General features: G+C 39.3%; 2 protein-coding genes across 2 annotated transcripts in view; both read right to left on the reverse strand.

Moving 5' to 3' along the window:
- Positions 1-569: 569 nt before the first annotated feature.
- LOC133611313 (glutathione-specific gamma-glutamylcyclotransferase 1-like) lies at positions 570-5,241 on the reverse strand. The gene is made up of 3 exons (XM_061968010.1): positions 4,938-5,241; positions 4,836-4,871; positions 570-1,198 (listed from the first exon to the last, which is right to left on the reverse strand). Exons 1-3 carry the CDS (start codon positions 5,109-5,111, stop codon positions 821-823), a joined length of 588 nt encoding a protein of 195 aa, XP_061823994.1. The 5' UTR covers positions 5,112-5,241; the 3' UTR covers positions 570-820.
- Positions 5,242-12,127: 6,886 nt separating this feature from the next.
- Positions 12,128-26,411, reverse strand: part of LOC133611814 (delta-like protein 4) — a 17,651-nt gene continuing 3,367 nt past the window's right edge. Inside the window, exons 5-11 of the mRNA XM_061968957.1 lie at positions 25,883-25,943; positions 24,853-24,983; positions 24,583-24,752; positions 24,129-24,348; positions 22,005-22,740; positions 20,946-21,054; positions 12,128-13,882 (exon numbers count right to left, since the gene is read on the reverse strand). Coding sequence (XP_061824941.1) covers positions 13,877-13,882; positions 20,946-21,054; positions 22,005-22,740; positions 24,129-24,348; positions 24,583-24,752; positions 24,853-24,983; positions 25,883-25,943 — 1,433 coding nt within the window. The 3' untranslated portion in view covers positions 12,128-13,876. The remainder of the gene's footprint in view (positions 13,883-20,945; positions 21,055-22,004; positions 22,741-24,128; positions 24,349-24,582; positions 24,753-24,852; positions 24,984-25,882; positions 25,944-26,411) is intronic.

Below are 26,411 nucleotides of genomic sequence, written 5' to 3' on the forward strand. Positions count from 1 at the left end.
TGCACACTCGACATAGATACTTTTTAAAATGTATTTTGTAATTTATGATTGGCCTCACGCGGACCGGACAGGGACGCACAAAGGGCCAGATGTGGCCCGCGGGCTGTAGAATGCCCAGGTCTGGTATATAGGAAAGCGCTAAGTTCTGTTGGCAACACTAATGCTCCTGAGTGCTTTATATTCTTATTCTCTGGCAGACCAGGTTATAATGTGTTTTTGATTGAGGGCAAACACATAGCGCCCACTCTTTTCATGGCAGTACAAATGTATACATGGCAGGCCGCTAACATATGGGAAAGACTGAGTTATAATCTGCTTTGTATAAACGTGCCAATACTTCACACTGCCTCCAAAAGTGTACTGCGTTATTTTTCTTGCAACTTGCCCATTATTTTGAATCCTACCACTGCTAGGCTCTCTTCAAGTTGTGGTTGCTTGTACAGTAGTCAGCATTTCCTAGAATGTTACAGCTGTACATTCCTGAGCCACGTGATGTGTGAGCAATGAACATGAGGTCAACAAGAACCTAGGAAAGTCCATGCATGAGTCACTGAACTTCAAGGCAATTTTATTAGATTACAATTCATCCATTTATATAGTTTTTAAAAAAGTTCATCACATGCTTTTGTATGTAAAAAAAAATATGTAAGACAACATTACAAACAAGAATCTAATGTCACAACGAAATGGTCATAATTCAGGCAACAATCTGCTACATGTCTCATATTACTGTCAAGTGACAGTAATGTGATGTAAGATGCTTAATATATGTGCTATAGGTGCTTAATATATTTTAGACAGTCTTCGAAAGGAGGGAGTTTTATACTGCACAGTTGTGGTAAACGTTCAGAACGGCGGCCTCGATGGAGAAGAGATGCTCGTCCTCCACCTGTGGGCAGGACAGCCTCATGAAGTCAGCCAGTCGCAACAGATACTCCATGTTGTGGCCTGTCTTGCCCCTGCAGACCACAATTTTGTCGGCGATCTCCTGGTGCGAAGCCGGGCCCAGGTATGTGGGGCTGTCGGCGGTGGCGATGTAAACAATGGCAGGAACGGGGTCCTTACCCTTCTCCTGAGGAATGAACTCCACCGTTTTTGTTATGTAACCTCCTAGCACCACTTCTCTCATGTTGAGGTACTGAAAGGCCTCTTTTATCTCAGCATCTGTCACTTCGTAGGCCACTCCCCACGTGCAAGCCTGCAGGGGATGGAAAATCATTAACTGAAAATATCAGTGGCACACATTGTGTAAGAGTCCAACAACGATATTAAAAACAAATAAAGCGACAATAATATTCGGACCGTGGTGATGGCTTCACGGCAGTGCACCAGCTGAATAATAATCATTTGAGGATGTATGCACTGTTTAACTTATTTTATTTGGCATTAAAAATTATGTTTTTTAACACTAGAAGCTAGACCCTTGTATAATACAGTGTTTGCTCATTAATCAGTTAATAGTCTAAGGAAATGTTTTGTTTCAAAATTATAGGAATGTGTTGCCAGAATCCTACTTAAAAATGTATATTTTGAAAATATGGGCAGCACGGTGAAAGAGGGGTTAGTGCATCTGCCTCACAATACGAAGGTCCTGAGTAGTCTTGGGTTCAATCCCGGGCTCGGGATCTTTCTGTGTGGAGTTTGCATGTTCTCCCCGTGACTGCGTGGGTTCCCTCCGGGTACTCCGGCTTCCTCCCACCTCCAACGACATGCACCTGGGGATAGGTTGATTGGCAACACTAAATTGGCCCTAGTGTGTGAATGTGAGTGTGAATATTGTCTGTCTATCTGTGTTGGCCCTGCGATGAGGTGGCGACTTGTCCAGGGTGTACCCCGCCTTCTTCCCGATTGTAGCTGAGATAGGCTCCAGGGCCCCCTGCGACCCCAAAGGGAATAAGCGGTAGAAAATGGATGGATTGATGGATTCTGAAAATATAACAACGCTTATGTTGAGATAAAAATTTAAAGTGCGGTTCTAAATCATATTGTGAAAATCTCTTATTTGGGGAGTTTTTATTTAATCCACAAAACAACATATGTAAATACTGAAAACATGATTTTTATTGCACACAAACAAATGGTGTCCAGTTTTAGTTGTCTACTGAATATACTGTACTGTAGCTGCTTTGTATGGACACGGACATCGGCCAAAACATTTGGCACACATGCACAATCCAATTAATGCAAGCCAATGCAAAATCAGTATGAAAAACTCTACCTTTTTAAACAATTTCTATTGACACAATTTAAAAATATGTTTATTATCCTGTATTGTTGTTGTAGTTTGCAGTGAATTGACCAACGCTTCCATTGGTTTTGCGCTTTGATTCTCAAACTGTAGTACATGTACCACAAGTGTTACGCCGGTTCCATTTAGCCAAAGAAGTCTGTAAATATGTACTGTATATGGAGTATCATTGTTAATGATGTTTATGCATTGTTGTAATGTTACAATGGCCAAAAATATTAAATATACTTGTTAAATGAAACCTCCGCCTTGTTTTTTAATGAATACTTAGGCCTACTACGCCACTGTGTTTTAATGTTGGTCATTATGGTGGTACTTGGAGAGCCAAGTGTTTTCTGAGGTGGTACTTGGTAAAAAAAAATGTTGAGAACCACAGGGTGAGCTTATTTAGCCACAAAATATCATATTAAACAAAGTTCTATCAGTGTGACCACTATAAAAATAAACATGTTTTTGAATTAACATTTTAAAACAGAGGCACATTTTTGGGGGGTTATGCGCTTGTGTTGGATCCCATTAAATTTTTGGTTGTGGTTTTAGTTTATTTCGAACATGCATACAATTACACTGAACAAATATATAAACAGAACACTTTTGTTTTTGCTCCCATTTATCATGAGTTGAACTCAGAGATCTAAAACTTTTACTATATACACATAAGACATATTCCTCTCAAATCTGTCAACATCTGTGTTAGTGAGCATCTCTTCTTTGCCAAGATAATCTATCCCACCTCACAGGTGTGGCATATTAAGATGCTGATTAAACAGCATGATTATTGCACAGGTGTGCCTTAGGCTGCACACAATAAAAGGCCACTCTGAAATGTGCAGTTTTATCACACAGCAGAGCGTGCAGTTGGCATGCTGACTGCAGGAATGTCTACCAGAGATGTTGTCCATGAATTGAATGTTCATTTCTCTACCATAAGCCGTCTCCAAAGGCCTTTCAGAGAATTTGGCAGTACATCCAACCGGCCTCAAAACCGCAGACCACGTGTAACCACACCAGCCCAGGACCTCCACATCCAGCAGGTGGACTTCCGTGACCGTCTGAGACCCACCACCCGGACAAATAAAAAAAAAAACTACACATTTCAGAAAGGCCTTTTATTGTGGGCAGCCTAATGCACACCTGTGGGATAGGTCTTTTGTGTATAAAGTAAAAGTTGTATATCTTTGTGGGTTCAACTCATGAAAAATGGGAGCAGAAACAAAAGTGTTGCGTTCATATTTTGATCAGTATACATTATGATACATCACATACTGCACCTACATATAAATGTTGTGGCCATATACAATATACAAAACTTTTGTTTATAGCCAACTTGTTGCTTATAGCCAACCCACAATCTATTTTGCCATCTTGTTTTGTACCGTGGCACAGTGTTTGTCCAACACTGTCAAGTGAAAGACTGTTATTTAAAAAGAAACAAACTACTTTCCACACAGCCAAAAACAACAGGTCTGCTTTCGACTCAAATATTTAAACTGTGATACGAAATTCAGAAAAAAACATTGTCCATATTATGAAAACAGTCCATATGTTGTCAGCCACATGTTTTTGTATTGCTTTTATTATGTGTGCATGTGCGTGGTAGAGGGAAAATAGGGTTTAGTGGGGGCTGACTGTTTCAACCATACTTGCCAACCCTCCCGAATTTTCCGGGAGACTCACGAATTTCAGTGCCTCTCCCGAAAATATCCCGGGACAACCATTTTCCCGAATTTTTCCCGATTTCCAGCCGGACTTAAGGCACGCCTCCTCCAGGTCCGTGCGGACCTGAGTGAGGACAGCCTGTCGTCACGTCCGCTTAGCCAACCAAAAAATAACCACAGAACACTATATATATACCATATAGTGTTCTGTGGTTACTTTTTGGTTGGCCAACGATTTACGTTGTATTGCACACCCTAACGGCAAGTGTGGGAGTCGGTTCTGAAGAATGAAGTAAAGAGACGTAACTTCGTCACCTCGCCTGGTTATTGACTCCAACCCAGAATATTACACTGCCCATACCTACGCTCCTTCAAAGGCTGTGCTACTGGCTGCAATGCATTGCACTTTCAAATACAACAATGAGTATAGAGGAGTGTTATGTGTGTATATGTGTAAATAAATGAACACTGATATTCAAGTATTTGTTTTATTTAAAAAAATAATAAAATACATATATATATATATATATATATATACACAGTATATAGCTAGAATTCACTGAAAGTCAAGTATTATATATATATATATACATATGAAATACTTGAATTTCAGTGAATTATAGCTATAAATATACTCCTCCCCCTTCAACCCCGCCCCCCGGCATCGGCTACACTGTTACTTTTACTATTAACTGTATACTGTTTGCTCTATATTTGACCATTTTGCAGCACACTTTGAAAAAACACTGCTCCACTTTATAGACAAATACAAATGTCTTGGATCAAATAGAGGTTTCATTCTCGTTGCCAACTGGTTGTAAACCGCAGGATGATGGCGATGGTGTCTCAGTAAAGTAAGAAGGTGGCATGCTATTTATAAAGCAGTGTACAGTTCTAGCTACATATCTCATATGTGTATGATGACTTACCTCCTGGTCCTCTACCAGCGTCACCACTCTTCCTGGCTGTGGAGATTTAGGACACAATGTTAACTCAGTACTTACAGTACAGTCATGAAAAGTGCTTCTTACATTCTCCTTGTCTCCTCGATAAAAGTCATCTCCGTGCCAAAATCGTCGTTTGTAGCCTTCAACGTAGCCTATTTGTCTCCTCTGGTAGACAAAATTAGGTTTCCACACTAAGGAGCCATAACCAAATATCCACTGACTACTTTTCCCTTGCAAGATCTCCTGCTGTGGTTTCATTGCTGCTCGTAGCTGCTTCTCACAACTAAAAGTTGTTTTTCTTCCCAGGCAAAGTCCCCTCAAAGGGATCGCTTCTCCTTATAGCTGCATACTGCTGCAGGAAGGATGCACTAGAAGCGCCTTTATATGCTCCAGGATTTGTTTCTTTTTTAACCAGCGCTCCTTTGGTTTGTGCAAACACGTGTAGTTGTTGTTCAAGTGACGTCACGGCCACGCTCTCCTGTCCAATAGGAGCGCGGAGGAGGCGGGCCTAGGACACAGATTTCATCCTTCTGGAAAACTGGTGGTGGTGGGTTCCACTTACAATTAAGTCAAAACAAAACTACTGTGGCACTTCTCAAAACGAAACTAGTGTAATACCAGTCAGAACAAAACCATCCACAAATGAAAATAAACTATTTTGGGGCTTATACTATTGGTATTAATATTTGTCTTGTGACTGTGTGTCATTGATTGATTGATTGAGACTTGTATTAGTAGGTTGCACAGTGAAGTACATATTTCGTACAATTGACCACTAAATGGTAACACCCGAATACGTTTTTCAACTTGATTCATGATACAGATATATACTATCATCATAATACAGTCATCACACAAGATAATCATCAGGGTGTATACATTGAATTATTTACATTATTTACAATTCGGGGTGTGGAGGAGGGCGGGGGGCTAGGTTTAGTTGTTATCATCAGTCATCAACAATTGACCTTTTTGCTTACCTTGATTGCCATTTTATCACAGGAAAGATTAGCCTCTAGAATGGAACCTAGGTAGGTTACCTCATCTTTCCTGGTGATAACAATGTCACCAACTTTTATAGTGAAGTCATTGACTTTCTTAAGGTTGATGTGGGACCCAAACAGGATGGATTCCGTTTTACCCAAGTGTATGGATAGCTTGTTGTCAGCGAGCCAGGTGCAAGTTCTACAGAGTTCAGTCATATGATTATGTGTGGGTTTCTTTCTTATGGTTATCTTGTGATACAAGTGGTAGCTCATCTTGCATCCACAATTAAGCAATCAGGCTGGTGGTCACCTTTCACATACATAAATAATAATAAATAAACCTGCTCAGTGGCCTTGTGGTTAGAGTGGTGGTAGGTCATACCAAAGACTAAAAATGGGAGCCATTACCTCCCTGCTTGGTACTCAGCATCAAGGGTTTGAATTGGGGGTCACCGCTACCGCAGCCACCACTACCGCTCACTGCTCCCCTCACCTCCCTGGGGGTGAACAAAGTGATGGGTCAAATGCAGAGGTTAATTTCACCACATCTAATGTGTGTGTGGCAATCATTGGTACTTTAGCTTTAACTTTAAATACATTTGCTGTTGTAGCACAGGTTGCTCAAGCTCATTAAGTGTCTGTGGTTAGCTCAGGTGATTGATTGATTTAAACTTTTATTAGTAGATTACACAGTACAGTACATGTTCCGTACAATTGACCACTAAATGGTAACACCCGAATAAGTGTTTTATCTTGTTTAAGTCGGGGTCCACGTTAATCAATTCATGGTGCAGCCTGATCATTTATGACCGACCCCCTGGAGTCCATTGAAAATGTCCTCTACCTGTCTTTTCAAGCCTTTCACATTTCATGAGCTGAGGTTTTGATTGGAAAAAAACGTTTTGGAAGTTTATGTAAAAGCTAGTGCCCCCTCAAGTGGTGTGAAGAGACATTGCTTAGTGGATCACAGACTGCTTGATGCTTAGTATGTAGCCTCATTTGTTGAGAATCAAGCATTCAAAGCCAGTCAGATTATTCTGTGTCCCTCACTGCCCCAAAATCCCATTACATCAGTGGTGTCCAAAATGCTGCCTGGGGGCCATATTCGGCCGATGGACTTTTTTTTTTTATTGGCCCTCGACATGTTTTGAAAATGAAGAGAATTGATCAATAACGAGGTATATTAGATATAACAATAACAACTATTTGCTTTGTGTCACCTAACAATGTTATTTTCAAACAGCTCAATGCATATGTTGTAATTTCAGATCTAGAGCAGCAACTTTTCCCTCACAGTTTAAACCCATCTTTATAAAACGCTGCAGCTAATTTATGGACTTTTCACTGGTCACAAACTTCACATACCCCAATTGATTTAGTCTCGTCATATATCTGAGCAGTGATGGGCAACACTACATCAACACAAGGTGGAAAAACAAATTTGCCTTACATGCTTATTTGTCTTTCATTGTGTCCATTAAACCATATCCAACTGTAGCTACAATCCACAAAGTACGTGAAAACACAGTTTAAACATCACAAAATGCCACAAATTCAGTCAGCCATTTAGAATATTGCGCTCTGAATCCTTTCGGCTATTTTCAGAGATTGACACCACAGTAGTAACGCTTCTGCACTCTGACCATGTTATCAGATCAGTCATACTTGAAATACGCAAACAATTGAAAAGAGACGTGCTGTTTATCATTCACAATCCTTATGTAAGACAAAATCATAAATAAATACCTAACAGTTGAGTCAACATATCGAGGGTCCTCTGTTGCGCTCATTATACTCTCTCTAAAACAGGGGTGCCCACACTTTTTCAGCAGGCGAGCTACTTTTTAAATGACCAAGTCGAGGTGATATACCTCATATATGTATAATTTTTATTTATTTAATCGTTTTTGTTCACATGGTAAAGGTGTACAAAATGCATGCATGTTTAACATATAGATTCCTTTCTTTCATGCAGACAAGAATATAAGTTGGTGTAATACCTGATTCTGATGACTTGCATTGATTGGAATCAGACAAGATTCACAGTAGTACTGACAACTTCCACATTTTCGATTTTACATTGTGGAGGAGAAAATGGTTGGTTTTGGCATCTTATTTGTCCAGCTTCCATACTCCTTTTTATACACTTTACAAGAAATACATTGGCGGCAAACTCCGTGGCTTGCTACCTTGTGTGCGCTAGCTTTCGGAGACTCTTATTTTGTTAGAGCAGCGCTTTTATTGTGAAGACAGGAACTGTGCAGTCGATCTTTAGAGTTTTGACGAGAGGTACGGTTGAAATAAAAACTGTTTCTTGCCTTCCTGACGGTCTTTTTTTCCTTCACACTGAGCTGGCAGCAGCCAGCGTCAACTCACGAGACCCTCGGGTGCCTTGAATGTCAATCAAGGGACGAAAGGGACGTCAGAGTGAAGATTTATGATCGCTAATTTTTGGCTCTAGTTTTTCAATGCCTGGCTGGAGGTCGACTGACACACCCTCTGCAATCGACCGGTAGCTCGCGATCGACGTAATGGGCACCCCTGCTCTAAAACATCCAGAAACCGCCAACAATACAATATTTTAGCAGCGCATTCATAGCAGTGAGCTAATGCTAGCTTACGCTGCTATTGTTGACAAACTGAGGCGACGGCTGCTTTTGCTTCGTCTCAAACTTGCTAAAAGTAAATTCTAGATTATAATTCATGCATCTCTCACCTGGTAGTGGGCCGACAGGCTGGTCGACTTTCACGTCCCCGAGATGGGGAAATAGAACCCAAAAGACGCTCTTCGCAAGAACTTTTTTTTTCAACCCTTGTGAGGACTGCGATTGAACCTTCATCTAAAAAGAATTATGTGAGCGTCCTGTCGGTTAGCATCACAGTGAGGGTGGAAATATTACAGAAAGTGTTTGTTTTATTCTGTTTTGTAATTGTTAGTTTGTATTGCTCATTCTCTTTGTGTTCGGGCTCAAAAATATAGGGCCCTGTATCATAATTTTTCCAAATGTAATCATTATTGGCTCTCACAAAGTGTGCTTAATTTGCATTGTTGTTGATGGGGAAGGGCTCTGTTGTTCCTAGCGCGACGCCACGCGATCACGACTGGCTTCCTCATTATCTCTCAAAATGGCTCAGGAATCTCCACGAGATTGATACTATTTTGATCCTATCTATTTATCCGCAAACTTTGGATGTCTTTTGGTGTCATAAATCAAATATATATGATAATAGCTTCAATACTGAGGCAACGTGTTATATCATGGGCAAACTTTAATGCTCCCTCAAATCCTCTTTTTTATGGGTACAATCTTCTGAAGCTTACGGAGTGCAACAGACTCCACAGTGCTCGTATTATGTATAACGTAGTATATGGATTAAATTCTAGACTCTGCCAGCTCATTCCAGTGACCACTACTTCTCATAGATATAACATTAGAAATAAACCTTTATTAAGAGGGAACAATTGTCATCTGAAGTGCACAAGCTTTATTATAGCCTGTAGAGGCCCGATGATCTGGAATTAGATAAAATATTCACATTCTTTAAACATTTTTAAAAAAGCGTTTTAAGACAAATTTATTGCAACATTATGCTTAGTACATTTAGCACACCCCTTTCTGTTGAGGAATTCACATTAGTCGCATAATTTTGGTCTTGACCTCTGTATGTATGATGAGATTATCGCAGATCTTCAAGATGCAACCTTTTAATCAAATTTGAATAATAGGATTTTGAGACTGATTTGGTGGATTTAAAGATTCCTTTTTTATTTATAAATGAAATTGTAAATGAGTATTTGGTGGGTAGATTTTGAAATGTATTGTATTGTATTTTATTGTATTTTGTTTATTATATGATGATGTAGCTGTGTGCTTCTAGGGATGACCTTTTGGCAGAACGGACTCTGATATTAACAAAAGAAACAATAATGAAATACAAAACTATGTTTGTCTGTAAATAAATAAATACATAAATAAATAAATAAATAAATAAATAAATAAAACTTGCTTTTCCACTCTACTGGTACTTTAACACTAATTAGCTCCACGGACCCCTTTAGAAAATATTTACAGGTTTTACAACTCGAGCAGCGATTATCCTCCCTCATTTTCATTTCAAGAACCCTCAGTTTGACATGCATTGAGCTACATACCCCAATATAATGGCTTTTTTTTTAATCATATCACATGTATAATATCAATGTTAATGTAACAGAGTGTACAAATTGACCCAAATGATGTCATTTAGGGTACATTACTATTAACTATCTGTCATTTAGCTAGGGACACCCTACAACTCCCTCTGTATGTATTTATTTCAGTTTGCTTTTTCTTTGGCCCACCCCTATAATGTTATTCATTTTCTCTGCCTACAGTGCATTAAAAAAAAGCAGCTTTCTAGATCTTGACAAAAAAATACAATGACCTGTGCTGTTTGGGAACGGGTGATAATGGTTATTTGCAGTAAAACTTTTCATGAACTCAACTCACCCTAATGTCGAGAGCAGATTGGATATTGGTTTACCGAGTGAACAACTAAAAACTAAGGTTTTGGGCGTTGTTTTCTCTAAACGCATGAATGTGTCAAAATATGGCCATAGATACACATTATTGTGGGTTTACTTGACGGTGTCTTCTTCACGAAACTTATTTTTGAGTCATCAGCTTGAAGGTTCCCTCTCTTTCTGACACCTCCATCGTCATGTAGCAAGTGCTTGTGTCTGTTACAATTATCGATGACCAGCCCTATCTTGCCTCAGATGGCTAGTTTATAATGTTTCACCCTAAACTCAGCCAATCGTAACACAGCATTTGGAAACCAACCAATCAGCATGGATTTTTTCATAGGTACACCAAGCATCATGGATTATCTTCGTATTTTTTGTCCCTCCCTGGATATGCAGTCCATTTTCCTTCTTTGTAGCTTGCAGCTTTGATGTAAGCTACCTCCTTACATGGGTCTAAAATAGCTAAGCTACAGGAATCGTTACTAGTTCAAACAATTGCAAAGCTACCGCCACGCTACTGGGAAATGCAGTTAAGCTATGTAGCGTCGCAACATGTAGTGAGCTACTGCCCAAAACTGTATCAGACCAATTAAATTGTTCACATAAAATCAAACACAAACTTAAACAATCATTCAGTCAGGCATTTAGCCCGCTATGGACTTACCCTCATCATAGAGAAGACACAACAAAATGCACACGTAGCAGCCCTAAAGCCGAAGAAGAAGGATAGGAAACAGAGCCGTCACCTGGAACGAAAATCCACTACCACGAATGGGCCTCGAAAGGCACGACCGCCACGCGCCGAAAAAGATTACTTCAACGATTTCAGACTTCTCCTGTTTATGTAAAAAAAACAAAAAACTTTTGTTTTTGTTTCTGAAGCGAATCAGTTGTCTGTCTTTGTGGAAAAAAATGCATTTTAATGATTATATTACATGTTTCCAGACACAAACCGATTGCAAAGGCTGAATGTATAAGTACAGACTTTTCAGAAACATGTATCATGTTACATTACTGATGAGACAAATAAGAAAAACAAGCAACGCAGTATTCCGAAGCATTAACCTATGGTAGTAGTAACGAGCAGTTAAAACATACAATAACCAAATGAAAATGTGGCTTATATGGCTGTGCTGTTTATTCTTTCAACATTGATAAAACAAATAATATAATATTAATATAATTTATATATATATTTTTAGCCAAATATAATGAAACTCAATCATTATACCGAGCAATACAATGTATCAAATTAAAAATAACCAATATTTATTATTATGAAAATCAATAGTTAAGCTTATTACTTACATATGTAGCCTTGTCTTTGTTTGTTTTTTTGCCATCGTTTTCTAGCAAGCACAGTGTAATGTGTGACATTTCTCCTTCCCCTCGATATCTAGGGAGATATCCGAGCTCACCTCTTTTCAAGGGCTGTGCGGTCCCAACAGTTGGCCTTTCCCCCCTGCTTGACAGAGAATTCGGACACCACTTGATTAACATGAATGCGCAAAACCATGTGTTAAGGGATAAGACAATGGGGTAGGGGCATCATTTGAGTTGAGCCTACATCTCACTTACTCTTGGGCCTAATGGCTTATGCTCTTGACAGCATTTTGCCAAAGAGGATTTTGTTTAATCCTCAGTCAGGACATATGAGGTGAACGTTTAATTAATCATAAGGCAATCTTAAAAACAAGAGTAAATTTGTTGCTATATTGCCAATTTTGTACAAAACATAATTTATTGAACAATTTGTTTCCTATATATTCATACTACTCCAAAACATGTATCAAATCCTTTAAAGCCACACCCCCGTACTTAAAACAATTGTGCCCATTCCAAATTTCGTAGTATCTGCAAGCTTTTGCCATCTTTATAACACTGGTCCATGTAGTGTTCACAGTTCAGCTCAAGTTAAACCAGAGCTCACGTGCAAGCGGACTAAGACCCATCCTCTCAAGAGGTCTCAGTTGACGTGCTTGGTGCACATCAGATTTCCAATTATCATGTTCACACCCGTAACTTACCCTTAATCAGCGTTTTAGTCCTGTATTCAAGTCTGCGACGGTGCGTGCAATTTTTGAGTAAATTCAAATCACTTTGAAAGACCACATGATTATTTATTTCTGCATACAGATTAGAAAAACAATTATATATCTATATATATTTATATTCATAAGTGATTGAGTAAATCTTTACAATGCTGCCAATTACTGTGGAGTCCACTGAATGATGATTGCTAGCACACTGATTTCACATCACGCTCACAGAGATGTCGTGAAAACACAGAAATGGAACCCATAGAAATGCTACCAAATAGACTCTGGATCAGGAGTTTTCAAAGCGTGGCTCACTGCTCCTCGCCTCAAATAATATCAATATGTCAGGGCCTTTCCTACACCTCCAAAAATCTGATTTTCTGGGCATATTTTGTGGTCACCTCAGACTCCCTTTTTACTCTGTCACTGTCGAAAATGTAAATGACTTTATTTTTCTCAAAATTGCTACACTTCCCCTGAAGTCTGCTGACTCTGGAAACACCTGTTCTAGATCATCTAATCACAAATCCCTATTTGACCAACAAATAAACAGTGTACCACATATGTATTCAGGGGTTATTTCCCTATATATCTATATCATAACAGCAACAGTAATAATAAACAACAACAAAACAAACAACAACAAAAAAACACTTAAAAAATAAATTCACACTTTTGGTGCATCAACTTATCAAACATACTTCTAAATTCAACATATAAATATACACTATGTACAAAATAATCTTATGTATATACTGTAAATATATATGTATATATAAAACAGATCAGTGCGTCTTATTCTTAAATAATTAGTGAAATACTAACATTACATTATTGGTTCAGTAATTTCCATTGAAGGCGTCCTTGGTACAATAGTCACGTATTTGTCTTAAGTATGATTTTTGCATTAGATTAAAACGTTAACAAGGCCTCATCATGAGTTTCCCTGCACGTGATTACAGAGTTGCATCGCTTTGCGTCTTTTTTTCTTCTGTGCAAAGGAATCAAGATAAGATAAGGCAGGGGGTTTGCTTGAATGTAATCTAAGGCTTTGCGATCTGGACGTTCTGTGACAACCAACAAATAACCATTTTCAGCAGGTTCTCCAGTGTTTTGTTTTGTCTGCATCACAGGCCATTAAAGAAACCGCAAAAGCTGACTTGTTTTGCAGGCTCGTCACAAGCACTTGGATGTGTATCAATATGCCAAAGGGGATCAACCTTGTCCTCACATGAGTCTCTGGGCCTAATGTCCTTAGATGAATCTAGATAAAAATGGATTCCAATCATAACAAATGTCCGGATGTGCATCGGCCTGTCCCAGCGTCTTTACATTCTTCTGGAGATTTAGTTCTATTGCATTCGATGAGCGCTCGGGCTCCGTCCAGTTATCAAGTTTTTAAGAGCAGCAACTTTGCATTTAAATAAATCCCAGTCTCTCCACGCTTGTAAACAGTCCACTACAAGAAATGGTGGTCATGTCTTCCATTTATTACACCTACGAGAAAAAGAACATACTGTTAGTGACCTATAGGAAAGAACTGAAATGATAATCCACAAAAGCGTAGGAGCAAAGCTTCCATGTGACCAATGCTGATAGTCAGCATTTCTCAAGTCTAACTAGATGCCTGGTGCATCATCCATTTGAGCAAATAAATGTCTTCCCCCAAAAAGACACCACCCTTTATCACACTACAAGCATTCGTGCTTCATTCCACACTCCATCCAGCTGTATAATCACTCGCCATACAGCAATAGATAACATCTGCCTATTACCTGACACCTGACATGTTAGCTACTTCTCTTTGTTTATAATGTTTATATTGTCTATTTTCTATTTCCTGCTGGATCTACTCTCTATTTTATGCTGCTGCTGTCACATATACTGTAATATTGTACATGGTCATTGGTATATATTGTATATATGTTATAGACATAATATAATATATCTGTATATATATTATTCTGTACACATATTATGTATATATTCGTATATATGTTGGATTTTTTATCGCTATATTAGTCTATTTATACCTGCATTGTCCTTTCCATCCTTACACTTTCCATCATTGTAACTGAGCTACTGTGTTGAACAATTTCCCTTGTGGATCATTAAAGTTTGTCTAAGTCTAAGTCTAAGTCTAAGTCTAAGTCTAATAAACACCTCGCTCAAAAAAGGTCTTCCTTCAAATAGTTGCCCAGCATGCTCGACAATTGAGTAAAGTATGTTTATTTGAGAACATATGACACTTAGGGCATGATTTACTAAAGATTTGCGTGTACTAAAACATGTGCAAACCTGACAGCACACACAACGCTGATCGACTTTAAACGTGTGCAAAGTGGATTTTGTCTGTAAAGTGAGCAGAGTAAGGTGCGCAATCAATTTTGTGTCTCTGTCTTCATCAAAATGCAGAATATATGCTGATCATCAAAACGCCCACAATACTGGGAGGAGAATGTGCAAATATTTAGCACACGCAATGTAATTTATCAACACTCATCACCGTTTTGCGAGCACTATTTTGCGTTTCATTGAGCAAGTGTCAGAAGGACGTGCAAACTGACACTTCCGCACACAGCGGCAGGATAAGTGCTAGCGTTGCACAGACAGACAAATGAGCATCCTCCGTTCTACGTGTGTGTCAGCATTTTAGAGGGTTAGACATAAACTCTATTCAGTAACATCATTTTATAACTTTATAGCTGCTAGAGGATTTAAAGGGGAACTGCACTTTTTTAAAATGTTGCCTATCGTTCACAATCATTATGAAAGACATGACGACTGATGTATTTTTTTTTTATTGCATTCTAACTCGTAAGTCAGCTTACAGCGGAGCCAATTGGAGGTCCGCCCATAATATCCAATAAATAACCATCCAAACAGAGGCAACAATACTCCATTTATGTTTCGTGACTTGAATATTAACCAAGTATTAGTGAAATTGTTATTATAAGCGCAAACACAGACAAATTATTTATAGTGGCACCGTGATCACGAGCTTGTGTGCCAATGTTGACATGATCGACCGATGAGCTGCTTCCTCGCTCGTAAAACTTTATTGTAGATCATAAATCATGCCTTCCACCTGGATAGTAGAAGAACAAAGACATTTTCCGACAAGTTGGTACACAGCCAATTTAAAATCGAAACGACACAAAAAGACGCTTGGTTCCACACCAATTTTCTTCACAAGGATTATGAGCCATTTTTCATCTCAATGGGAATATATAAACATCCTAGCAGTCGGCATCCTAATGACAGTAGACCCTGTACAGTAAGTGATATTTTATTATGCTTGTTGGCTCTCATGAAGTCTGCAGTGAGCAGTAATCAGTGATGTTGTTAAAAAAAAAGTGAACGTCGTGATGCTTTTCTGAAATTAATGCATCGCGTAGACTTAAAATGGTAAATGGGTTGTACTTGTAAAGCGTTTTTCTACCTTTTTTTTAAGGAACTCAAAGCGCTTTGACACTATTTTCCACATTCACCCATTCACACACACACATTCACACTGATGGCAGGAGCTGCCATGCACGGCGCTAACCAGTCCCATCAGGAGCAAGGGTGAAGTGTCTTGCTCAAGGACACAACGGACGTGACTAGGATGGTAGAAGGCGGGGATTGAACCAGTAACCCTCAGATTGCTGGCACGGCCACTCTCCCATCTTCGCCATGCCGTCCCCCGATTTATGATCAAAATACATAAATATTAAATGTTGTTGTAAATGTGTCCATTACTACATTACATGTATACTTGCTTCATGTATATACAACCTTAATGGAGGTGTTTGGATGTTTTTAAGTGCTTTATAGGCAGAATAGAGTGGCTATCATAGGCTCCATTGTAAGCGGACTTTTGATCGCATTTGGAGACGGCATGGCGCAGTTGGCAGAGTGGCCGTGTTAGCAACTTAAGGGTTCCTGGTTCAATCCCCACCTTCTACCAACTTCGTTACGTCCGTTGTGTCCTTGAGCAAGACACTTCACCCTTGCTCCTGATGGGTCGTGGTTAGGGCCTTGCATGGCAGCTCCCGCCATCAGTGTGTGTGGATGGGTGAATGTGGAAATAGTGTCAAAGCGCTTTGAGTACCTTGAAGATAGAAAAGCACTATACAAGTATAACCCATTTACCATTTATATTTATTTAATATTTATAATGCAATAAAAAAATACATCCGTCTTCATATCTTTCATAATGATTGTGAACAATAGGCAAAAATCCCCCAAAACTGCAGTTCCCCTTCAGGGACCTATTAAAGTGAATTAATTGTATGCGTTTTGATGTCATTTAATATTTTTTAATGATATTGGCTTCCTCTCACCTCCAAAGACATGCACCTGGAGATAGGTTGATTGGCAACACTAAATTGGCCCTAGTGTGTTAATGTGAGTGTGAATGTTGTCTGTCTATCTGTGTTGGCCCTGCGATGAGGTGGCGACTTGTCCAGGGTGTACGCCACCTTCCGCCCGAGTGCAGCTGAGATAGGCTCCAGTACACTCTGTGACCCCGAGAGGGACAAGTGGTAGAAAATGTGTGGATGGATGGACACTTGTTTATTTCCCATAGAATATATCATATCAAATTATAGCTCATATGAAAAAAACGTATGCAGTCGTTGGTGTCTTGAGCTGGATAAGTGCAGCCTCTCTCCAATGGGCGCACCTTCAGCAATAATAAAAAAAAAAAGTGGTTTCATTGTAGATTTACTACAGGTCTGCTTCTAAAATGCCCATACAAAATGATTAATGTCTCCTGATTGGTTGAAAACATAGCAAATTACCACAGGTATGAGCATGATAACATGAATGTGCAGTAAATAAGAGTATCTACTTGGTGATAACCCGTATAATACATGCAAATCCTTATTTAAATAAGGTGGTACGCACCACTTTACAATTGTACACGCATTATTAGTAAATCGCACACAACACACTCACTAATAGTACCTGCTATTTTATAGATTGCACATGCTATTTGCCGCACGGTGTTTGGATCTTAGTAAATCAGGCCCTTAGAATCTTAAAATTGTTGAAGAGTCTGATTTGACTTGCAACCTCACTGTCAAATCCTTGGAAAATAAATCCCCCTCCAATTGAGCACCCGAGGTCCCCCATGTATGTACAGCGGGTGTGTTGGGAGGATGTTCCGAGATGGGGGACGCGGAGCGCTCTGTAGTTTCCCCCCATTTCAAACACCTAGCACGTCATGCACACGCGCGCCTCGTGGGACTTGCCGGAAATTGGAGCCGGCAAGCTTAGACCAGTTCACTCAGGCCTCCTCAGGAAGCCTCCCTCACGGCTCCACTCTGGCAACAGTAATAATCTTTCAGCAGGTTCACCTACTCGATTTTGTTTCGACTTTTACTTCCTCTAGATAGTCAAGTTTGACCGTCTTGTTGGCGCCCTGCCAGAGCCAAAGCCAACCTGATCAGAGAACCTCACTAAACCATCTAATCTCTGCAGTGTTTATTTGAGCCTATTTGAGTTGGAAAAGTTCGCAAATGAGATTTATTAGTGGAGATCCCCCTTAGCATTGCTCTTGCCATAATAAATGTAGCATACATGCTAATATACACAACAAAGCTTGAGCTGTCAAAAATACCAAGTTAACCCATGTGATTAATAGCAAAAAGGTTTTGCATTATTCATGTCTACAAAGTATGTAGAGTAATCACGTTATCACGTTATTTCCCTTCAAAATACACCCAAATGAGACTTAAGATAAAACTGTTACCAAGTTTTGAGCATATAAATCACATACATTTAAGTAAAACATAAAACCAACCTGTGTGACATTCTGACAATAAAATAGCATTTGTGTCCAAATATCAATATATATAACTTGTGATTAATCCTGATAATCCAAATTTAAAAGTGTAAATAATAAGGGTTATGGGCAAATTCTAACCAATCAGATTTGACTATGAAAATCTTAGTCAAAGACTATACACTAAAACCCCTCACATTTCTGCGAATATTTTGTTATCACAGAAACTTGGATATACTATGGAGTAGTCAGTGTAGGCTTACCGCTTGTACAGTATGACAGACTTACCATCCACTGAACATGACTTGGAGGTCTCAGCCTTTAGTGTCTGAGTAGCTGAGTACACATCATAGTGAACATGTTCCAAGTGTGAATATAATTGTTGTGTGGCACTCACGCAACACTAGCATCACGATACTTGCTAATGTTTGTGTTGAGTCATTTCACTGGAGAGTAAATCTACACAGGTGGGTTGTTTGACATTTTGTGGTTTCAAACGCACTTCCAAACCATAATTTGGGTCCAGTCAACACGAGTTGCGCTCTACAACTAGTTGGGGAAGAATACAGTAGCTTGTATGCATGCATGCGGAGCAATATACAGTGTGTGCCTTGCTTCAGGGCACAGGCACACATTGTGTTCTTCCGCCACTACAGCTACTGCAAAAGGAGTAGGAATAATGTCCCTTTATTAGTTCACTTTTTGCTCTTTGTTATACCTCTCAAGCAAAAAAGCAGACTCTTCAGGTGGAAGTGTCGTATGCCTATCATTCACAATCCTTATGGGAGACAAATACCCATGGTTTTAGGGTTTTTTGCATTCTAATTTCTAAGTAACTGCTTTTTCCTAGGTGGCTAGCAATGTAGCTAATGGGAGCAATCAATTCTGCCTATAAATCACTCTAAAAATGCATCCCAAGAACAGCAACAATACTTAATTTACATATGTTCCTAAACTGTATAATAACCAAGCTGTAGCAACATTGTTATTATAAGAGTGAACACTGAGGAACATTTTTTTAGCATAGTAACACGTACATCGCCATGCTCACAGACACATACTCACAGTACTACGGCATTAGCAAAAGGAAAGCTAGCTTCTCCAGCAGCTGAATTACTTTTGAGTTTGTAATGTACAACACAATTTGATGAGCACCAATGTGTACTGTTTGAAAAACATGAACAATTATATTACTATCTGTAAAGCATTGGCTCAGATTGCATGTTTTGTTTGAACACAGCCAGCTCGACAGCGTATGTAGTTGTAAAAACAAGCTGCATGTATCATGATCAATATTATAGTGTCTTACTCGAGGAACCACTTGGGCCAGCTGACCGGGGACGTTTCCATTTAATTTTGGGTAGGTCGAAAAAAGTTTTTACCACTGCAGGGCAGCTCAAACAGTTAATTTTTTGTTGTGATGCAGTTTCTTTGGACAATGTCCACCTCGCCAGCCTTTAAATAAAAAAAAAGATTGTTTGCCACTCAGTGCAACAGAAGAACAACATTTCTGTTGGCTTAGCTTTGTCTCAAAACTCCACATTTACACCGTGACCAAGTCATGCCAATGTTCTGTCAAATTGAGCTGCTTCGTCGAAAACAGCTACCAGTTACTATTCCTGTTTAAACAACGGTGATGAAAACGAAAATGTAGGCTGCCATTATTTGTGTGAACTTCCTCAAGCTGCAAGTGTCTACATGTTTGCTGGTCAGAAAACACAATGAAATAAATGTAATTTAAAATAATTACTGTGAGTGACAAAGTCTACACGAGGTAAGTCTACACAAAGTAGTTAATTTTGATGTTTGAATAAAACTTTAGCGTTGATGCGCATGCGCGCCCGTGCTCAGTAGCGTTGGGTAGCTCATTTTTATTAGAAGTGGAACACCGGTCCTGACTCTTTTGTCTGCTCCATCGTTTCACCCTCTCTTCATGCTAATTAGCCTCTGTAAATAACAGTTCATCCTCCGTATATTCAGGTTCAAAAAGATAAGGTTGTGAATCCTAATTTTTCCCAAAATAGTAGTCTTTGTCATCTTTTAACAGGTCTGCTGTATTGATATTACTTGTTGTTATGAAAGTGTCTGATACTACGTTATATATGTATATATACTTTCAGCTTGAATATAAAACGTTAATAGAGGGTTTTTAAGTTGTTTAGAGGGCTTTTAAGGCAATGTAGGGGACTCCCATTAGCCGCATTTTGCAAGCGTTTTTTATCTTTAAAATCCTAAAAAAAAAGGGTGTATTCTTGTCTCTCAAAATGATTGTGAATGAAAGGCAAAATTTCAAAAAAAGTGCAGTTCCCCTTTAAGGTTCATGGCAAAGCTGCTGCTGTGGACAATAAAGCAGCAATATGATTTACGGATTATAAAAACAATAAAGGTGACAAATTGTTTCTTCTTGCATTGTATTATTTTATAATCTATCTGAATCTATATTTTATACCCTTCATTACATCTATGTACGGCGTAAGTGACTTTATAGTTCATTTTAATTAAGAATCCTGACTTACACTAAAATTCAACTACAACTAGAATCGGAACTGGTTTGACCACGTGTAATGCTGTGCAAACTGTACCCAGACTATTTTAAAGTATATCCAAGTTTCATTTCTGTAATATTGTCTCGTGAGACGATGTACTGTAATAAAATGGTTGCTAAAATGTGAGGGGTGTAGTGACCTTTGTGAAATACTGCTTTTAATGAGAAGTCAAATGTCTTCAACATCGAAGAAGAAGTCCATTTGTCTCTAATTACATTTTTGTGGAGTAATAATGAGACTGTACCTCAGTTGCAATGATGCAATCATGTTTCTCGTCTGCCATCACAAAGACAGATTGGTACATTGACTCTCTGGAAGAACATATTGTTGATATTCTGCATTCTGGCCTTTCACTGCAAATACATATCATGGTGATTATTATTGATATAGATTTACAAAACCCAAAACCAGTGAAGTTGGCACGTCGTGTAATTCGTAAATAAAAAGAGAATACAATGATTTGCAAATCCTTTTCAACTTATATTCAATTGAATACACTGCAAAGACAAGATATTTAATGTTCGAACTGAGAAGCGTAATTTTTTTTGCAAATAATCATTAACTTAGAATTTAAATGCAGCAACACATTGCAAAAAAGTTACAGTTAAAGTACCAATGATAATCACACACACACTAGGTGTGGTGAAATTACCCAGTGTTCCTGAGCCCATGTGGTGATATCCTTTACACACTGATGTCACTTTTTGATGCAGTATCGCCTGAGGGATCGAAGGTCTGTATTATCATCGCTTATGTACAGTGATTTCTCCAGATTCTCTGGACCTTTTGATGATATTACAGACAGATGGTGAAATCCCAAAATTCCTTGCAATAGCTCGTTGAGAAATGTTGTTCTTAAACTGTTCGACAATTTGCTCATGCATTTGTTCACAAAGTGGTGACTCTCACCCTATCCTTGTTTGTGAATGACTGAGCATTTCATGGAAGCTGCTTTTTTTACCCAATCATGGCACCCACCTGTTTTCAATTAGCCTGTTCAACAGTGGGATGTTCCAAATAAGTGTTTGATGAGCATTCCTCAACTTTCTCAGTCTTTTATTCCACGTCTGCCAGCTTTTTCGAAACATGTTGCAGGCATCAAATTACAAATGAGCTAATATTTGCAAAAGATAACAATGTTTTCCATTTCGAACGTTAAGTATCTTGTCTTTGCAGTCTATTCAATTGAATATCAGTTGAAAAGGATTTGCAAATCATTGCATTCTGTTTTTATTTACGATTTACACAACGTGCCGACTTCACTGGTTTTGTATATTGTTTTATTATTTATATGAGAACTTACCTGTACATTCTACTCAGATGCTTTGTATCTTCAATCATCTTTTCACAGTTTTCCTCTTTGTCCAAGAGGGATTGTTCATCTTTGTACCTCGTAGAGGATTTGTAGTCCATGTGGAAGTGATTGATGTGTTTGTGGTTCAACTTCTCGCTGGGGTTGTCCACCTCCAAATCCATCTTCTTGTTGGTGTTCTTGAGATCCAGCGTGGATATAAGGTTCTCTTTCTGGAAGTCCGCCTTGGAGAGGTTGTTCATGGTCTCAGAGGCCTGCTGTTTGCTCCTCTGCTTCTTCATTTTATGCATGACCACCAAAACCATGCAGGAAAGCACCAGAGCCACCACCAGACCTACGCCTAAGCTGACGGCCACCCAGTTGAGCTTCTCACTGGACTCCCAGGCTGTGTTGGGGCTGATAGAAGAAGGCACGTGCATGGACAGGCATTGGGGGCCACTGTAGTGGGCGAGGCAGACGCAGGAAGGCTGGGCTTTAGTGCCGACGGTGCAGGTGCCGCCATTGTGGCAGGTCCACGAAGCACAGCGGTCTGTCGGCTTGTCGCAGTGGCGTCCGGTGTAGCCCGGCGGGCAGTTGCAGGTGTAGTCGTTGATGCGGTCTACGCAGGTGGAGCCATTTGCGCAGGGGCTAAGGGCGCACTCGTTGATGTTCACCTCGCAGCGCAGGCCTGTAAAGCCGGCGCGACAGCTGCAGACGCGCAGGTTACCACGTACCACGCAGTGTCCACCTAATGAACAAAGAACATGATCCGTCAGGCTCTTTTACACAGAAGTCTTGCAAAACAACTGTGCTTTCAATACAGAATAGAGCAAGGAACAGATTTTGCTGCACCCGTGAGCGCTTTTACAGCAACAGCGTCCCACAACCAAATAATGACTGTATATGCCTGCTGACATCTGCACCAGCATGACATAGTGTTACTTTCAACACAACAGGGAGGCAAAAGTGAGTGTTTTGGCTCTATTGCTACCATCCCATTCAGTGCCTCAATCTGGACATAGAGTGCACCTAAATATAAGCAGCACCCACATACTTTTTGGATGAGTTCTGTTTTAGTCATATATACACTGCACAAGTCAATTTTAAAACATGACATTTCGACAAAGGTGCTTGTGTTCATTCACAAATTCAACAAAAGACATGTGACACAGCATGCGGTAGCCTACAGAAAAAGTAACTCTTCATCGTCATCCTTCTTCTGTGCTCTGAAGTTGTCTTCTTCTGAGATGAAAAGACTCAAACTTGCTTTATGCGCCATTTTGTCAGCCTCACTTTCACTTTCGTCGAGGCGAGGGGTCGGCAACCTTTACTGTCAAAAGATACATTTTGTCATCTCTGCCACTGAAGAAAAATAGTACAGAGACGCAAAACGTAACACAGCTTATAAACTTTTACTTTTACTTTACTCATAAGGGAAAAGCAATCTGTCCAACTCATTTTCCTTTTCTTTTTTGTCAAGTATTCAAGGTTAGCTTACTTGAGGAGTTGCATACCCGAGAAGCTGAACTGAACACAAAGGCTTCCAGTCTCTTTTACTGCCTTCCTTGCTTCTCAGGACTCAGCCACAGAAAATCAGAAATTTGAGAACTCTTTTTAAAAGTGCACATTTTTCTCACTCCAGTGTTAAAACAAATCTGAGGGAGCCATAAGGAGGCAGAAGAGCCACATGTGGCTCCAGAGCCATGGGTTGCAGACCCCTGGTTTAGGCAAATGTGCTGTTTTGTTGACACACAACTGTCCAGCTTTTCAAAACTCGAAAGTAATAGTGGATTTTCGTTCCATGCAGTAGCTCTATTTCCTTTTTAGATAGCCAGGTGGATCATCTTCAACTTGAAAGCTGTATGGCATGCATCACATTGTGTCTTCTCCATGATGAGGGTGAGTGCATATCACACTAAATGGCAGACGGAATGCTTGTTGTTTGAATGTGCGTTTAGTTTACTGTGAACAATTTCACTGTTCCACCGTGACCCGTTGAGTGATTTTAATTGGTCTGATGTGACGAGGCTAAATCTATTTTTGGCTTGAGAACAAATTAGCCTCAGCATTATATATGCCACAGGGTTTAGTTGCAGACTATAGTCGGAAAATTACAGTACAAGATGAAATCATTACCATTGGTGCATTGCAGGGAAGTGCATTTATCCACTTTCTTCTCACAGTTGAGTCCAGTGTAGCCTGCCGGACACTCGCAAACGTAACTATAACCATTTTCCGTCTTCCTGCACTTTCCGCCAAGCAAGCAGGGCGTGTCCATGCATGTCAGCGTCTTTTGTTCACAGTGCGTCCCAGCAAAACCTTGTGGGCACTCACACCTGTAGCCATTCTCTGTCTCCTGAAGGCAGAAAAAGAAATCAAAAAACGTTTTCTTTTCATATCCTGTTCACAAATGGTCCCTGAACAAGTCCCGCCTTGCATCCTATTTACAGTACACTGTAAACTGGGAACTGGGTCATTCAGGACTTGACAATCAATGGCATCCTCCTGGACTCGCAGATAGGCGAAGGCAACAACAAAAACAGGAAAGCCTGTGCTGTGGGAAAGGAGAGAGAGGGACTTCCGCACTCACTAAGCAGTTGCCTCCATTGCGACATGGCCGTCTGTCACACTCCTTGACCTCCGAGTCACAGTTGACTCCGGTGAAGCCCGGCAGGCAGGCACAGGTGTAGCTGCCCTGGCCTGTGTTCATGCACGTGGCTCCGTTGGCGCACGGCTTGTGATGAGTGCAGTAGTTCAAATCTAGAAAATTTAAAAAAAAAAATTTTAAATTACATATTTATATTTATAAGTTGTCATTTCTTCTGATGGATTTCATGAAAAACAGATGAGCGTTATGTACCTTGGTCACAAAATATGCCCCCCCAGCCTTCTTTGCAGGCACACTGCCACGGTTCTGTGCAGGTACCATGTTTACACGATGGATGGAGTTTACACACATCACAAAAAACGCCCTGCCAGCCTTCTCTGCATCTGTTCACATGTGAAACACCACTATTGTTATTATCGCTCAATGAACACTTACAACAACAGAGACCAGGTAGGGAAACTCATTCAATTATTAGCACTATATTTAACTTGGAGGCGAAAAAATAATAGGATTAATATAGTAAATAATTGAGATAATGAAAACAGTGGTGACAATTAAGTTTATAAGACACTTTTTTTTTTAAACACTTTAAATAGTTAATACTACATAAAAAATACTGCATAAACAATTATTAACAATATGTATTAATAATATGTAAATATGCAATACAAATATACATGTGTATACATTTAAATTTGTGCTATATATTTAAGGAATTAATATTAAAAAAAAACATCTATATTGGGTAAAATGATCTTTATTAATAATTCATACAATAGAATAAATGTATATGTATAGGTTAATTCGCATTTTTATTTCAAAATGTTTTTCATTATTATTGCATTCAAATTCACAATTAAATATTTTTTAACAGACTGCCCTCATAAAGGTGTAACTTCCGAAGAGAAGAACCTTAACACATATTCATGAGGTGATTTTTTTTCAAAACTAGTCTTTTATTATAATTATTATTGAAATTAAAATTACTGAAACACATTAAAATAAATACATCTCAAAAAGTAACTGGTGTTCAGAAAGTGTTTAACATTCTCTTATTCTTACATTTTTACATACATCAAAAATGGTAAAATGGTAAAAAAATAAATAAATCCATGTATAGTTAATACAGATTTTATGCATTTGACCTGGGAACGGATTAATACACAATTATTATTGACATACAAAATGTTCTTAACTTGATTTGCTATTAGATGGATCCATGTGAGAAATAAATAATGAAAGAATAGATGACTAAATGGAAGATGTCTTACTAAATACTCACTTGCATTCTCCAGGTAATGTGCAGTTCCCATTACTTTCCTTGCATCCTTCAAGACAGATTGCTATTAAAAAAATAATAATAGAGGGATGTTAAAGGTTAAACTTATTCATGTTTGGGTCTTTTTATGCAAACTTACTTCCTGGTGTTTGAATAGAGAAGCCCAATTTGCCCACTATGTTCTACATGTGACATTGATTTTGCATGCTGTTAAATGGCTGGTTGCTTTGGTGCAGAGCAGATGCTTGCTCTTATAGAGGCAAGAAAAAAAATCAGGACAGCTGCCCTATTGTTGTCGGTGGGCAGTTCGAGCCCCGTTTGCAGCTGCTGCTCTATACCGCCGCAACAATAGAGGCCGCAATTTAGTGGCGCGTGGCGGCCTATAATGCCGCGATTAACCCCGCGTGTGCTGTTCACCGAGCCCCTCCATGGTTTAAACATGCCCACTCAGAGAAAGTACGCCAATCTTTAAAATGGCTCCTTAGCTGACACTTTCATCTCCTCGTCAATTTTGCAGCACATTTATAGCAAA

This window comes from Nerophis lumbriciformis, linkage group LG08 (assembly GCF_033978685.3).
Source record: "Nerophis lumbriciformis linkage group LG08, RoL_Nlum_v2.1, whole genome shotgun sequence".
In the NCBI taxonomy this organism is placed as follows: domain Eukaryota; kingdom Metazoa; phylum Chordata; class Actinopteri; order Syngnathiformes; family Syngnathidae; genus Nerophis; species Nerophis lumbriciformis.